The sequence below is a fragment of the Podarcis raffonei genome, chromosome 12, assembly GCF_027172205.1.
Source record: "Podarcis raffonei isolate rPodRaf1 chromosome 12, rPodRaf1.pri, whole genome shotgun sequence".
In the NCBI taxonomy this organism is placed as follows: domain Eukaryota; kingdom Metazoa; phylum Chordata; class Lepidosauria; order Squamata; family Lacertidae; genus Podarcis; species Podarcis raffonei.
In genome coordinates this window covers 20,722,219-20,738,150 of record NC_070613.1, presented here as the reverse complement: position 1 = coordinate 20,738,150, position 15,932 = coordinate 20,722,219, and the positions used below count along the sequence as shown (strand labels likewise).

The 15,932-nt window shown below is 43.3% G+C and overlaps 1 protein-coding gene across 1 annotated transcript; it reads left to right on the top strand.

Moving 5' to 3' along the window:
• The first annotated feature begins 1,822 nt into the window (after positions 1-1,822).
• Positions 1,823-14,860, top strand: RAB18 (RAB18, member RAS oncogene family). Its single transcript, XM_053410007.1, has 7 exons — positions 1,823-1,976; positions 5,587-5,642; positions 8,029-8,090; positions 9,794-9,866; positions 11,660-11,778; positions 11,860-11,926; positions 13,665-14,860. Exons 1-7 carry the CDS (start codon positions 1,909-1,911, stop codon positions 13,835-13,837), a joined length of 618 nt encoding a protein of 205 aa, XP_053265982.1. The 5' UTR covers positions 1,823-1,908; the 3' UTR covers positions 13,838-14,860.
• Positions 14,861-15,932: the final 1,072 nt, after the last annotated feature.

The window sequence follows — 15,932 nt, the reverse complement described above, 5'->3', positions numbered from 1 at the left end:
AGGGCGCCAGTTATGCTTGTATGACTGTTTGGTCCCCCACTTTGAGCAACTTATTGGACAGAGCAATGGCTGTCCTTTCATTGCATGTCTGCTTGCCTTGGACTTGCAGCTGCTGCCCTTAGAACATGGGTAGGCAAACTAAGGCCTGGGGGCCGGATCCGGCCCAATCGCCTTCTAAATCCAGCCCATGGATGGTCTGGGAATCAGTGTGTTTTTACATGAGTAGAATGTGTCCTTTTATTTAAAATGTATCTCTGGGTTATTTGTGGGGCACAGGAATTCGTTCACAAGATCTGAGGGACAGTGGACCGGCCCCCTGCTGAAAAAGTTTGCTGACCCCTGCCTTAGAATCTGATCTTTTCCTTGTCTCGGACCACGGACCACGCTACTTGTCTGTGGCCTCTTTGATTGCTGCCTATGGAAATATACACAGGCTGCATCTGCATGCCAATTCCCTCTGTCCCCCTTCAACTAACAACCAGTCGCACTGCAGCCTTGACACCAGACTGTTCTAACTGCCCTGTTTTGGACTCCCCAACACTCATCACAACAAAAAAAGCTTAAATTACTGTAGTTATTTTCCTTAATGCAGGAGTGATTAATCTGCAACACTTAAGATGCCGCTGAACTATAATTCCCATAATCGCCAATAATTGGCCAAGGCTGATGGGGAGTTGCCAGTCCAACAACATCCCAAGAGCCACAGAATCTCCCGCCCTGCCTTTAAAGGCCACCTGGACAATTTGGATGCCAAATGATTGCAAAATGTGTGCCCACCTTCTCTAAGCATTCAAAAAAGGGGAAGTGAACCCCAGAAGATGGGCAAGGCTTTTTAAAAAATAAGCATTTTAAAAATAAGCATTTCTGAATAACTGATGTCAGCCATATACTGTACTGTACTTGTATGCTGTTACTGTATAGTTAAAGCTATGGTTTTCCCAGTAGTGATGTATGGAAGTGAGAGCTGGACCATAAAGAAGGCTGATCGCCGAAGAATTGATGCTTTTGAATTATGGTGCTGGAGGAGACTCTTGAGAGTCCCATGGACTGCAAGAAGATCAAACCTCTCCATTCTTAAGGAAATCAGCCCTGAGTGCTCTGGAAGGACAGATCCTGAAGCTGAGACTCCAATACTTTGGCCACCTCATGAGAAGAGAAGACTCCCTGGAAAAGACCCTGATGTTGGGAAAGATGGAGGGCACAAGGAGAAGGGGACGACAGAGGACGAGATGGTTGGACAGTGTTCTCAAAGATACAAACATGAGTTTGACCAAACTGCGGGATACAGTGGAAGACAGGAGTGCCTGGCGTGCTCTGGTCCATGGGGTCACGAAGAGTCGGACACGACTGAACGACTAAACAACAACAGCCTCGGTGGCTCCGTGACTCATCATGACAACACGCAGCGCAGCCTCTGAAATGCGTTTTAAGCAGACCCGGCGCTTTGCAAGCCGTTTCGCCTCCAAGTGCTGCCAGGGAAGAAAGGCTCTTGTTCTCTGAATCTCTGGGGAGCCTGGGCCAAGTCAGGCTTGGCGCCATGCAGCTTCCTTCCCGTGCTCCCAGCTAGCTCTTCTCGGGACGCCTCCTTCCATCTGCCGCTGCGCTTTGAAGGCTTATTCCGAAGCTCACCACACAGGCGAGGAAACAGCCCGGGCGTCGCGCCTGCGCCCCAGGAGCCGACCGGCTCGCGCGACGCACCACACCACCACCACCTACGGATGGGCGGAGCCAAGGGCTGGGATGCGGAAGGCCGCTTCCGCGCGCAAGCGCACAAAGGCGGCGCCTGGGAAAGGCAGATAAGGGCGAGTCGGAGGGGGTGGGGTGGGCGCATGCGCAGAAGACGTGGCAGTCTGCGTAGCAGGGACCGAGGAGCTGGGTCGGTCGGGGCAGAGGCCTCCGGTTGTCGGGATGGACGAGGATATTTTGACCACGCTGAAGATCCTCATCATCGGAGAGAGCGGCGTCGGCAAGTCTAGGTGAGGCTCCTGCCGGCTAGGCCTCGCCTGAGGCCTTGCCTTTCCTCCCCTGCCCCACCCCGAGTAGGCCTTGCCTGGCAGACGCCCCCCCCAGCAGCCCCCCTCAGGCCTGAGGGCGCTTCCGCCCCCCTTGTCGCCGGGGAGGGGCAGGGGGCCAAGACCCCCCCTCCCACTGCAACTGCCTCCCTTGCTCATTAGGGGCTGTTGCCTATGGACTTGGATGGGGTTTACTCCCGAGGAAGCCTTGGCCGGATTCAGGCCTTTACTCCTGAGGAGGAGGGAGGGGCGAGTGGCGGGGCTCCAGCTGGACTGGACGCCACGCCCCCTGCCTTGGGCCATTCGTCCCTGGGGGCGCCCCCTCCCTTGGCTGCGGCCAAAGCTCCCCCTCTGGGCTTGTTGTCTCCGCAGATCAGGGCGACGCCTTCTGCATATGCACAGAGGCTCGGTTTCCTCCACATGCCGGCCTGTTGCTTGATTATTGGAGCCTTTTGGTTCTGGAACAACATTCCGGGGCTCAGCCCCTTACCTCGCAGCCATTTCATCTGGTTCTTGGGCAACCACGAGAAGGTTTCTTCGCCCCTTCTCTGAACTTTGCCTTTGCAACGTGTCTGGGGAGAGTAGGGCACTGTCAGGCTTGCTAGGCTTGCTAGGTGAGGAGCCAAAGGTAGGATCACACGCCAAAGTAAGAGTTGGTAACCTGGGTTTATATTGGAGAAATCAGGATTCAAATGGTCTTGTTTCCTCTCTCATTAAAATATTTATAGCCCTACCCGGTGCTGTTTGGCCTTGCTGTGAAATGTAGCTCGTTTATAAAACAGTAACTCAAAATGGCACAAAAACGATAAGTAGATGCCACTCTTAAAATAAACAAACTGCAGTGTTAGGCAACAAATGCCTGAGGGAATATAACCAGGACTTGACCTGGTTCTGGAACCAGTTTAGAGTTGGTGCCAGGCAGGCCTCTTGGAAGGTGAAAGGGCGTTTCACCATGGAGCATAGGGCCCTTCCCATGTTTCCACATAATGCACAGCAACTGAAATTGGGACAGCAGATGTTTGTGGAGAACAGACTAAAGTCTGTCAAGCAGGCGCTCCTCGTGAGTCCCACTTTTAGAGAGATACTCCAAGTACCTAGATATGAAGTTGTTTAAGGATCTGCATTCCCTCCCTAGTGGTGTTTGCTGTCATAAATAAATATTCTAGCCCCTTGTTCTAAAGGGCCTCCTTTGTCTATCTGTGTCTTGCTGAGCTTCTGTTCATATCTGGGCTCCTTCTCATTTCTCAATCACAATAACCTTTGCCTTGTCTACAGTGTCTCTCTCACAATTACTAGCTAGATTCCACATAATCCCTGTCCTATTATTGCTGGGTTGTGAAGTACAGCCCATTGTGCTTTGTCTGTGTCATAAATTGATCATCAATTTATTCATCATGTGAACTCTTAAAGTATTTGGACATCCTTTAGGATACAAAGGAAAGTATGCAGAAGAAACAGCCTATATTGAAAAACTAATTCATGACCTTAAAACCACTTACATAACTTTTTCACATACTGTATTTTTTGCACCATAACACTCAGTTTTTTCCTCCTAAAAAGTAAGAGGAAATGTCTGTGCGTGTTATGGAGGGAATGCCTACGGGTGGCATGCCTACGGATTTTCCTCCTCTAAAAACTACGTGCGTGTTATGGTTGGGTGTGTGTTATAGAGCGAAAAATACGGTATATCATGTCTGTATAAATGGCAGACATTTGTTTCTACCCATCAGTGTGGTGTTTGACTCCATGGTAGCACCATCAATAATGCTTCATGTTATCTGAGGCCAGTGTTTTGTATATGTTACACCAGCATATTTAGTAACCAAGTCTGCTATTTTGAATTTACAAAATTGAAGAGGCTAACAAATTTGTGGAGGATGTGTGTATAAAGTGCAGAGTCAGTGCCCCGCCCCCTTGTACATGACTCTGTAAGATGTTGCAAGGACTCGGTGCTGCCAGCCAAGACTTTACATTTTTTCTGGATTAGGTCATCTCCAAGTATGTGACCTCAGAAAGCTTCACTTTATTACAGCAGGCTGCTTACCTGTAATCCGCTGTAAGGAGAGCTATCAACTTGTTTTTTGGTTCCAAACTAACAATTAAGCCTCTGGAATTCTTGCACTTTGGAAAGTAGTTTGATGCTGTGTTAGCTATACAGTTGAGATGCTTTCACAGACCTTTGGTTTCCAATAGGACTGCAGATGAAGGACTGGCAGGGGAGGAGGAGAGGGAAGAGTGGTGCATTTTTATGCGCACAGTCCAGTGTCATATACATGCTTTTGAGTGAACTGTTCTTGGTGAGAGAACTTGATACTCTAGTTATTTAGAAAGAGTGATACCTTCCAGAGACCTGAATTCTGCTACTGTTGGACCCTGGACATTTTCCATCAGCAGTGTAAAAGAGTTTCATGTTTAAGTAGAATTTCAGTAGGTGTGTTAGACTTTAGCAGACTTGTAGGTGTAACCTTGTGACCAGTGTTCAAAACTCCTATTGTTCTAGGTGCATCTTGTGACAGGGCATTTCATTGGTTCAAGCAGTTTCTGAGCTCTGGGTGCAGTACTGCACCGAAGATTTCAGATTAAAACTGCAAAGTGGAAGGAAAGGAGGACCCTTTTCTGCCTTCCCACTTCCAGCTACTTTCTAAAGACTGGAGAAGAGACCCTCTTAAGAATATTAGGGGGATGGGCAGGGGAAGGACTAGACCATATGGAAAATGAACATATTTAAACTGTAGTTCAATCATTTTCAGCTTTGTATTCTTGTTATTAAAAAAGTGTGCCTAGATATTCCGTTGTTGCACCCATAACATAGGTTTAAGGTGACATTTAGCGCCTAGCTTTCATTGTTTCTAACACTGCTTGTCACTTATTTAGCATATTTTGTGTGCTGTGCTGTGTGTGTAAACACATACAATATAGTAATCCTTACAGCAGAACCATGACCACATGGTGAACCTTTGGTCCTCCAGCCACCATGACTAGGGATGATGGGAGTTGCAGTTCAACAACATCTTGAAAGCCAGAGGTTCCCTAGCCCTAGAAGAGTGATTTGTCGTCCAGTTTTAAAACAGAGCCTTTCTTTGCAGCTAACTTCTAACCACTCAGTATTACACAGCACATTCACAAGTCCAATGGGTATCTCCTGATGTTGCTGTCTCAACATTTTAACATTCTTCTACTGCTGTGCAGTATCAGCAGTGTAGATTTCCTTTTTGGAATATGGCAGCCCTAACATACCCTAGGTGTGAGTTCAAGAAGTCTAGAATGGAACTCTGTGGCACTGTCTTGGCCAGTCTTTCTCAATAGAGCTGCAAGTTTGCTTGCACAAGAGTTAATTGATGTTGAAAGAGGATAAGCTTATTTTCTGGAGGAGGGAGAGTTGACTGTCCTAAAAAAAAATTGAAATCTGGTAGGGGAGAGGGTGAATGTTCTGTTACAATCATGTTACTTGGCAACGCAAATCTGAGATCTGTTACAAATGTCTCTGGTTGGATAGTTATATCTCTGAAATATAATTATTGCAATGCTCATTTTCTCCTCCTTTCTCCATCAAATGCCCTTCTCCTTTGTGCAGCCTTCTGTTACGGTTTACCGATGATACATTTGATCCAGAACTTGCAGCAACAATTGGTAAGTTTGTGATGCCTCTGCTATTTAGATCACTTTCAGACTATTTGATAGTAATGTTGTTAAAAGTGGAGATACTGCAGTGGAGATAGTTGATCCCTAATAAGGAAAAGCCGCAGCACTGGCACAAAAATCAGGCGAGATTTGCTGTAAGAAATTTGCTTAAATTGGAAGTTTAGACACCTCTCACCCCCACCATGCCCCCATTGTAAAAGGGAAACATAAGGAAGCTGACAGTGTAGTTTACTCACCTTTTTGTCAGCATTGCAGCTATGTCTGAGGTTAGATTCTGACAAGTCATATTCTGCATATTCAGAACAAAATAGCTGCTAGTAATTTGAAAACTGCAAGGATCAAATATATTGATATCAAATATTATAAATTGGCTGAACCATGAAACACTTCATAGTTAATTCTGATTTTGACATAAGCCCTGTATAAGTGAGTGATGGTAGGAATTTGAAGTATGTCAAGTGGAGACACTACTTGGTTTGGAAGCCCACAAATAGTAAAAGCACATGCTTTGGTATCTGCAACTTGTCTTAAAAACTTTTCAGGAGGAGTTGAACTTCTTAATCCTTCTCCTTGTCAAAATTGATACTGTCTTTCAAGCATTTAGCATTTTAACGTGGGCATTTCTACAGAAACAATGTAATGGTCTCTGTTTTTTGTGTTCATGTATTCTGTATATGTTGCTAAGACTGTACAAAGATCATGGCTATATTTAGCATTTTGGTTTGTTTGGGAGAAGATGTTAATAGCTTTGAATTGTGAGGCCTGCATAGTTCAGCAGTGATGAGGTCAAATAGATCAAAGGATAAAGCATGGAACTATAGCATTTGAAATTTACAAGGCAGGGCTGTTGGAGAGGATTCTGTAAGGGAGAAATATGACGCTGGTGGAATTTGTCATGATCAGCAGGAGTTGCCACAGCTGCCACATAAGATTTTGATGAGAAGTAGCAGATTCAAATTTAATGAAAATCACATGTAAACAAGTAGAGAGCTTACATTTGTCTACAGGGGACTTTTTTACTCCAGAAGTGAACCTCTTTGTGAAAAAGAGCTCTTGAGTACATATTTTTGGTTGCAGAGCAGGCACAAACCTTCCTCATTCATTCTGGATGTTTGTCTTGACTGCAAGACAACATAACCATATAACACTGGTCCTAAAGGATCTACATTGACTCCCAGAGTACAGTTCAAAGTTTTGGTGCTGACCTTTAAAGCCCTAAATGGCCTTGGCTCTGTATACCTAAAAGAGCATCTCCATCCCCATTGTTCAGCCCAGACACTGAGATCCAGCCCCGAAGGCCTTCTGGCCATTCCCTCATTGTGAGAAGTAAGGTTACAGGGAACCAGACAGAGGGCCTTCTCAGTAGTGGCACTTGCCCTGTAGAGCACCCTCCCATCAGATGTCAAGCAGATAAATAACTATACAACTTTTAGAAGACAGCTGAAGACAAGGAAGTTTTTAATGCTTGTGGTTTTATTTTTTTATCTATTGGAATCCTTCCAGAGTGGCTGGGGCAAACCAGTCAGATGGGCGGAGTACAAATAATAAAATTATTACCACCACCACAATTATCATTATTAGATGCGGCTGAAGCTGATTGTCCCTTCCTTGACTTGTGTGATGACATTATGGGCCCTCTTACATTTCTATCTCAAAACAAATAGCTAAATGAACAGAGGTATATCTATCATTCTTTTGCTGCCTCTGTTTTGTGAATGACTTCTGCCAGCCAAGCAATGCAGAGATGGGTAGTTTATTATGGAAGTCACCATAGATAATTTTCTGGGCAGCTAATTACAGCATTTGTTACACAAAGGTTACTTCGGTATTAGAACCAGTTTTTTATGATGTAGGGTTCATGAAAATGTACACTTGCTTTCTTGACTGTGTTGCATGTGGCAAATTATACACAAGATTCAGTTTTCCTATGTGAAATTGATGTTTATATAGAAGTTATGACCTTGTGTAAAATACGTCGCTTGGTTCTCTGCAGTAGTTTGCCCTCAACATTTAATGTTCTTTGTGTTGGTTTGCTTTTGAGCTGTATTTAATAGCAAAACTTACAGCTAATTAAAACTTGCTGCTTTTGTCACCTATATCTTGCCACATGTTGCAATCTTGCAGTTCATCTGAAAGCATAACAAGTCATAAACACACGGAATATTTGTCTATCTCCAAATTATTGTGCTAGAATATTAGGTGCAGATAGAATAATGATTCAGAAAGAGCCAGAATTAGTATGATTCCTATCATCCCTGAATATTAGCCATGCTGGCTGGGGTTGATGAGAGTTGTAGCCCACAATATCTGGTATGTTTTCTGTTTTAACTTCTGTCCTTTTCTGGAGAGAGCATTAAGTATTCTTCTCTTGCAGGTGTTGACTTCAAAGTGAAAACAATATCTGTTGATGGAAACAAGGCTAAACTAGCAATCTGGGTAAGTCCTAATAACGCATGTGAAGCTTGCATTATTGAATGATGTATGGATTGACTGATTAATTGATGTTACTCATATGTTGCTTTTCCACAATGGGCCATTGCCAATGTGGCTTACAGCAAAACAATATTGATACCTGAAGACTTTTTCCAGTGTTATCAAAGCCAGTCCTGGCAAGCAACAGTGTACCTTTTGTGCTGAGCAACTGGTCAGTAGGCTACAGTTCAATAAAACATTGCTGTCGGGAAAGTGAATGTGCATATTGAAAACTTCTGCAGGGTTCAGGTACTTCAGCACGCAAGTTCCCCACAGGGTAGGGCTGGGCGATTTAGTGATACATCGTACAAAATAGGTTTGAAGTGCACATTGTAGTAACGGTTTCATAATATTTGACATGGCAAATCACAATGTGTCCATGTGCTATGTAAAAAATTGTGATGTGGGAAAAACCATGAAGTCGGTCATCGCTTCTCTCATGATTCCTGCTACCCCTGTTGCTCTGTACTATAAAATAAGAGTTGTAACAATATGCTAAAGGTAAGTGAAAATGTATCAGTTTTAGAAGCCTAAGTAGTAGCAGCTGCCAAGACAATTGCCCCATCACCTCCAAATAGTTACATCCTTATTTCAGACATTGTGGTATATCTGGATATCACAATGTTTAGCTGGTGATATATCACAATGTTGAAAACAGACATCAGTCAGTCCTGCCATGGGGGGAACTAGCTCACATGCACAAATCAAGCAGCTTTGAACTCCCAATCAATCAGCTGATGCATGGGAAGTTCAAACCTACTTAACAGCTGCAGGACCAAGGTACATCTCAACCCAACTCAAATTCTAAGAAAAGTATATGCAATAAAATAAATATCAGTATATAATCAACATTTATTAATCAGTTATTTATTAATCATTTCAATCATTGTGACTCTTAAAAGTAAAATAAGGAAGTTAAAAGTAGTGAAACAATACTATTCTCTAATGAGATGATTGGGGTTTTGAATATTGGGCTGTAAGTTTGTGGATTTGAGCCTTAAGTCACAGCATTGTTTGACATTCAGCCTGTTTATTTGTTAAGAAGAACACAAACATGGCCGCACCCAGCTTTAGCCATGCATGATGTTGAAAATACCAGCGACAGAGGTTCCTTATTGGCAAGGGAAGTGCACAGTGTACATGCTCCTGCCCTTTGTTCCTGAGGCTCATAGTTCCTATTAAAAATGTTTTTGTACTGTGCCTCATAAAATTCTTTTCTATCCCAGGCCCTTTTTAACCCCCCTTCAATCCTTTAGTCTTTATTTGCCCTCTGCACAGTTCTACTGCCCTCAGGAGGATCAATATTGACCACCTTGGGAAACCCTGCTATAGAAGAAGAAATGGCTAGATAAGGTCTATAGCACATGGAAGGAGGAACTTTGTGCATATTTGTTTGTAATGGGCAAATAGAATTGTATGTCTATTGCCATAGGCTTTCACATAGTAAAGACCTGCTGTACTCTGCACATGATACCTTTGTAGAATCCAGGAAGTGTATCCTGTTAAGCTTTGGCATGAAAAGGTTTGCAGTCTTGAAGATGCAAATCAGAAAGTTCTTTCTAGGTGAAAATACAAAATATCAGGATGCATGCTGCCTGTGTGGGATTTGCAGGAAAAATCTGTTTAACTATGTCAAATCAGTTCTCAAAATTGTCTGAATTTTTTAGGACACTGCAGGTCAGGAACGGTTCAGAACGTTAACACCCAGCTATTACAGAGGAGCACAGGGTGTTATATTAGGTAAGCATGCAGCTGGTTACTGCTTATCTGTACATTTTCTGGTATAGGGCATGATACTGAAACGCTTGGCTTCACTGTAATTTTACCATTACACAGGCAAATGGGTGGCAAGTTAGAAATAAGAACTGTGGGAATTGCTGGAGGGTGGAGTTCTGTAGGTAGCTCTTGCTGTTTCTCTTCCTTCCCTGTCTGCAGGCTTTATTTTACTGTGTGAAGAAGCTGCAGGTGTTTTTTTTTTTCAGATTGAGTGCAGGGCGATGTTTTTTTCCAGCCACTGTGCTCCAGTTCCCCTCCCCAGCTGCTTTTCTCCCAGGGGACAAGATACAGGCTCTTGAATTTCTCCCTGTGTGTGCTCACATGTAAAGCAAGTGTGGAAGGAATTTTGAGCAGGCACATGACTGACAGGCTCAGGGTTACACATCCTCGAACATCTGCTCAATCTGATGACACAGGCATCTGCTTCACTTAATAAGAGAGGGGAGAAAGGGAAGCTACAGTGCATTTCTGGCCAGAGTTAGCTCTTTCATCGAAAATGAAGTAACATTCCTCCAGGTAATCCTTGAGGTGCTTGCTTGGGAACCATCTCCAACTTGCTGTAGTAGTACATTTTAATAGGTTCCTCCCTCTTCGCTTCATTATCTACCCCAGGGGTGAAGAGACTTCAAGCATTGTGTTTTAATACTACCCTGAGATCCACCAACTGGAGCCAGATTCAAAATAAGACATGTCTATAATTAAACAATTCTGAACCCATGAAGTTGTGTTGAGTACCAGAACTGAATGGAGCTTGCACCCCATCCACACAAAATCCACTCCCCTCAATCAACATAATTTAGAGGGGGAGGAAGTAATTTTTTTGTCAATATACCTCAAATCACAGAGAGAGCTTTTGTGCGTCCCTGATCTCCCAAAGGTTCACGAACTTACAGCTACTGAAACCTTTTGTAAACAATATTGCAGTTGTGTTGGCTTTTCAATGAGGAATAATGCAGTTAGGTTCTCAGTGAGATAACTACCTGGATTGGAGGCCGGAGCCATCCAGTCAGACTTCTTTGTCTAAATACATCACCTGGGCTGAGTCCCTTATAAGAGATTAAGCAGATGTCTAGTTGTCAGCAGCTACTTAGCTTTGATCAGTCAACGGCTGGCAATTCAGAGGAGTCTCAACCTTGCAAAATGGACTTCTGATTCTATTGTTTATTGTTATTAATAAAAATATTTGTATACAACAAATTCATGTAAAATGCCAAGGTGTTGTACAACAACATATACAATAAAATACCATAAAACAATAGAAAATAATCATTAAGAAGACTAGGCAATAAAAAAAAAAGTTTGAATAACTACATAGGCCTGTTGGCATAAAAAGGTCTTCAGGTGACAGCTGAAAGTCAGTAGCAAGGATTACAGTGGCTGATTGCAGAAGAGGACTCAGAGGTAATAAGGGAAGAGCCACAGATCAATAAGTCATTTACTGGTATCATGGCTCTGTCTAGTTTCTAAACTTTGTTGTCATAACTAAATTCAAGGCTGGCCATCTCATTAGGCAAGCCCCTTCCCTGAGGTGGCATGGGATAGGTGGAGGATTGGTCCCACCTGCAGATCAGGCATTCTCCAGAGCCCCTTCTCGGTGCTCTGGTGGGGTGGGTGGGTGGGTGGGTAGGTGAGTGAGTTTTGCAGTGCTGCAACTAATTTGGCAAGAGAAAGGGTTATAAATTTGAAGGTGAAATATTTGTTTTGTTCTTAACCTTGAAATACATGCATCACTGACTGCTATTAATTATTGATTTCAGTTTATGATGTCACAAGAAGAGACACTTTTGCTAAACTAGACAACTGGCTAACTGAACTAGAAACATACTGCACAAGAAATGATATAGTTAAAATGTTAGTAGGAAACAAAATCGATAAGGTGAGTAACTCTGAAATACATTTCCCCCCTGTGATTCATAAGCTTATTTTTATAAGTGTCTGACAGTTCTGCTTGTTGTAGGAAAACAGAGAAGTTGACAGAAATGAGGGTCTCAAGTTTGCCCGAAAACATTCCATGTTGTTCATAGGTAAGTCCTTAAAAAGGAATGCAAAGTGTGGTGGAATGTTCTGTTTAGCTGCATTTGTTGTACGACAAGATATAATGGCTGGGGTTGTGGTGGTGCATGTTTTGGAGAATCAAGCTGTATTTTACAACAGCAGGATTAATGTAAGCTAAGTACCATATTTTTCGCCCTATAGGACGCACTTTTCCCCCTCCAAAAATGAAGGGGAAATGTGTGTGTGTCCTATGGGGCGAATGCAGGCTTTCACTGAAGCCTGGAGAGCGAGAGGGGTCGGTGCGCGCCCCCAGCCCTGCAAGCTCCCAGAGCAGGCTTTGCGCAGCTCTCCGCAAGCTGTGGGAGCCCGGTGCGACTTCGCGCTGGACTCCCACGGCTTGCGAAGAGCTGCCTGTTCTGGGGGCTGGGGTCGGGGGAAGCTCGGGCTTCCCCTGCCCCAGCCCCGCGCCTGGGGGGGGAAAAAATATTTTTTTCCGTTTATCCCCCCCCCCCCCCAAATCTAGGTGCGTCCTATGGGCCGGTGCGTCCTATAGGGCGAAAAATTGTGGAACTAAATTTGCAAAGTATATGCCACTGCATTGTTACTTTATGTAGGCCATGAAATATGACGGCTGTACAGCTGATGTCACATTGGTTCTTGTTTGGATGCCACGAGTGCCATCCACCAGGCTCTGTTGGTGTCCTTTTATTTCAATGAATTGCACAGAGGAATCTCTCGTGGGTCCCATTAATGGGCAAAGGTGGTGAAACGGTCGCAGTTGCCTTGATTTAAATACTGTTACATTACCTTCTGCCGGGACGTGGGTGGCGCTGTGGTCTAAACCACTGAGCCTAGGGCTTGCCGATCAGAAGGTCAGTGGTTCGAATCCCCGCAACGGGGTGAGCTCCTGTTGCTCAGTCCCAGCTCCTGCCAACCTAGCAGTTTGAAAGCATGCCAGTGCCAGTAGATAAATAGGTACCACCCTAGTGGGAAGGTAAACGGCGTTTCTGTGCACTGCTCTGGTTCGCCAGAAGCAGCTTAGTCATGCTGGCCACATGACCCGGAAGCTGTACGCCGGCTCCCTCAGCCAATAAAGCGAGATGAGCGCCGCAACCCCAGAGTCGGTCACGACTGGACCTAACGGTCAGGGGTCCTTTTACCTTTGTACCTTTACATTACCTTCTAGCTTGATTTCAAGAGTCTCCCATTTCATGCACAGCCCTTTTTTGCTAAGAGAGGTAAATATAAATCTGCTTCTCTCTCTGCATCCCTCTTCCCTGAGGATGCAGTTTCAAAGAGAAAGGTGCCAGATGCTGCCAGTAGCTCCTGTGGGAGTTTCAGTGTGCTTTTCAGCAGAACTGGTATTGCTGCTGTTGCCTCCTCCAGGCACTGACGCCCTCCTTTCTTCTGACATGACTTCAGTTAGCAATCTGTCTCTCCCTGAGAAGGCCTGAGACCATGTTTGTTCACTTACGGTTTGACAATGTGTTCATGTGTACCGTTTGATGAAATCTTCACGAAACACAAATCTTGGGGATGAGAAACTCAAAGAATATTCTTTACTTGCTGTGATGCAAAAGCCTTTTTCCAAACTATCAGTTTCACTAAGCTAAGTCTTCAAGAATTTTGCACCTACACTGGTGTGCAAATGACAGAGCCATGGTGCTGTCTGCTTAATGGTGCACCCATGGAAGAGGAAGTTGGGGCAACACACAGTGACACATGTCTAACATTTCATCTCTTCTCCCTGCCCCCCCCCCCCCGCAGAGGCAAGTGCAAAAACGTGTGATGGTGTACAGTGTGCCTTTGAGGAGCTTGTTGAGAAAATCATACAGACTCCAGGACTGTGGGAAAGTGAGAGCCAAAACAGAGGTGTAAAGTTGTCAAACAATGAAGAGGGCTATCGAGGCGGCTGCGGTGGCTACTGTTCTGTGTTATAAACTCCGGAAGACTTATTCTTTGGTGTATTTAAATGGATAGTGGTGTCCTCTGTACATAAACTTACATCTGCTATTTTAGGGACCTTGCGGTTTGCACATATTTGTGTATCACGGCAGTGAACATTTTTCTAGGAAAATGTGCTCTGCAGCTTTTCCAGTTGAGAAGTGTTATGGTTAGCATGCCTAATTTGAAACGTATAGGTTCTTTTTATATGTAGCATAAGAACTTGTTGCAGGAACAAAGACACTCAAATTTCATAATTATCATGGAATTACTTTGGGGAAATATTTCAAACACATGTTGGCTTCATTCTGTTTAACTCGGGTCTTTAACTCAACTATCGCACTGTTTGAGGCACACAAATCTCAAATGGTACAAGTCGATACATGTAAAATTTGCACAATTTTATTGGCAAAGGCCTTTTCTTACCAGTTTAACAGCATGGATATACAATCCCTTTTTAGCTTTAAGCAACACTTTTTCTAGCTTGTAACTAATCCCAGTTAAAATCTGTGATCTTGAAAGAGGTGCAAATTACTTTTGGCGGGGGTTGGGTGAAAAGAGATTTTAAATTTTTTCACTTCAGTGAATACTATGATTGTCTAATTGGATTTTTTTTTTAATCCTGAATGTGTGTGTGCGTGGCACTCTTGCACCATGGCATTTATGATGTAGTGTGCTATGGACCTGCAGGAGAATTTTTTTCTTTAGGTTACAGGCTTAATGGAGTCTCATTGTGAATCACTTTGCCAAGCTTTGAATGCTTGTTTCTAAATGTTAGCAATGTAATTTAATTTCAGTAACTCAAAACTGTTGCTCATATGTAATTTGAATGGTCTGAAGCAGATGACTGCTCAACTTGTGGCTGTTGGTTCTGAAGCTTAAATAATGTTTAAAAGCTCTGTCTTCTGGGTGTGTATGTGTAAGGCATGTGCTATTTCATTGGAATTTGCTGTAACAAACAGCCAGTGAATTGCTCGTTTCAGAGAACTTGTATAGACTAATAAATTTTTTTCACAGTATTCACTTTTTTGTAACATCTTCCTCATGTACAGGTGAATTTTGTAAGACACAATTGAAGATCTCTTGGACTATTGATCCTGTAATAGACAACACTAATGACTTAAAATACTGTGGGGTACTGATATTTCGCAGTATGAGCTACTGTGCAATTTCCTGTAAATATATACAGTAAACTGAAATACCTTTATAATGTTGCTTTTTTGTACACTTATGGGCTGCACACCATCTGGTCTTTCACCAAGTATATCAGCTGTTGTCACTTTAAATACATTTTACTTAAACCTTTAATTTCGACTTTCTACACTTGCTGGGAAACTATTAGAGTTTTGAAGTTCTATAGCCAAACATTGTAAGTAAAGGTTCACACTCCTTAGGCTAAATGAACAGTTTTCAGATGTATGCCGCCATTTTAATATATGACACATTTGCTGAACTGCTTATTGCCCAGTGTAAAGATGGCAAAATGCCTCTTGAATAGATGGGAGAGAATCATATATTATTGCAGAGAGGTGTGTTCCTAACTACAGAATAAAGATTGAAAAGCATCTGCCATCTTTTTATCATAGGATATGTGCTTAAGTTTTGTGTGGTGTCTTGTTCTCCGTATTCCTGTTCTTCAACAACCAAAGGAACCTTTGCATTTCACTTGGGATGGAGGCTGAACTGATTAACTGAACCAGTTGTTGTATTTGCAAAGATAAGAGGAGTGGTCAGTGCACATCTTTTTTTGGAGGCCATGCTGTAACATGAAACTTGCAAGCACCCAAAAGTGCCTCATTTTGAATTTCTTCTAGCTTTTCCCAAAGTTAAACTTTTTTTGATCCCCATGTTTTACTAAGGCAACGTGGAACAGAAACAAGGTGCCAAGATTTGACTTTTCCATATCAAAGCAAGTGCTAGGCAAGTAATAGTTGGGTCACAAATTTTCAGCTTGTATCACACATCTTATCCCTTTGTGGATATGTTTTGGTATTGCACTTACTGCAATGGCTTTTCCAGTTGATGAAACTGGATCAAGTAGCAGCTGCCTCAGTTGTTTACTTTTGGCACTTATCCAATTCTCTCAACCAT

Bases quoted from the DNA above. Each gene is read 5' to 3' on its own strand.
- RAB18 (XM_053410007.1), top strand. From the start codon at position 1,909: ATGGACGAGGATATTTTGACCACGCTGAAGATCCTCATCATCGGAGAG. The intron at 11,779-11,859 runs GTGAGTAACTCT...TGCTTGTTGTAG, and splicing joins TAGGAAACAAAATCGATAAG to GAAAACAGAGAAGTTGACAG. The intron at 11,927-13,664 runs GTAAGTCCTTAA...CCCCCCCCGCAG, and splicing joins ACATTCCATGTTGTTCATAG to AGGCAAGTGCAAAAACGTGT.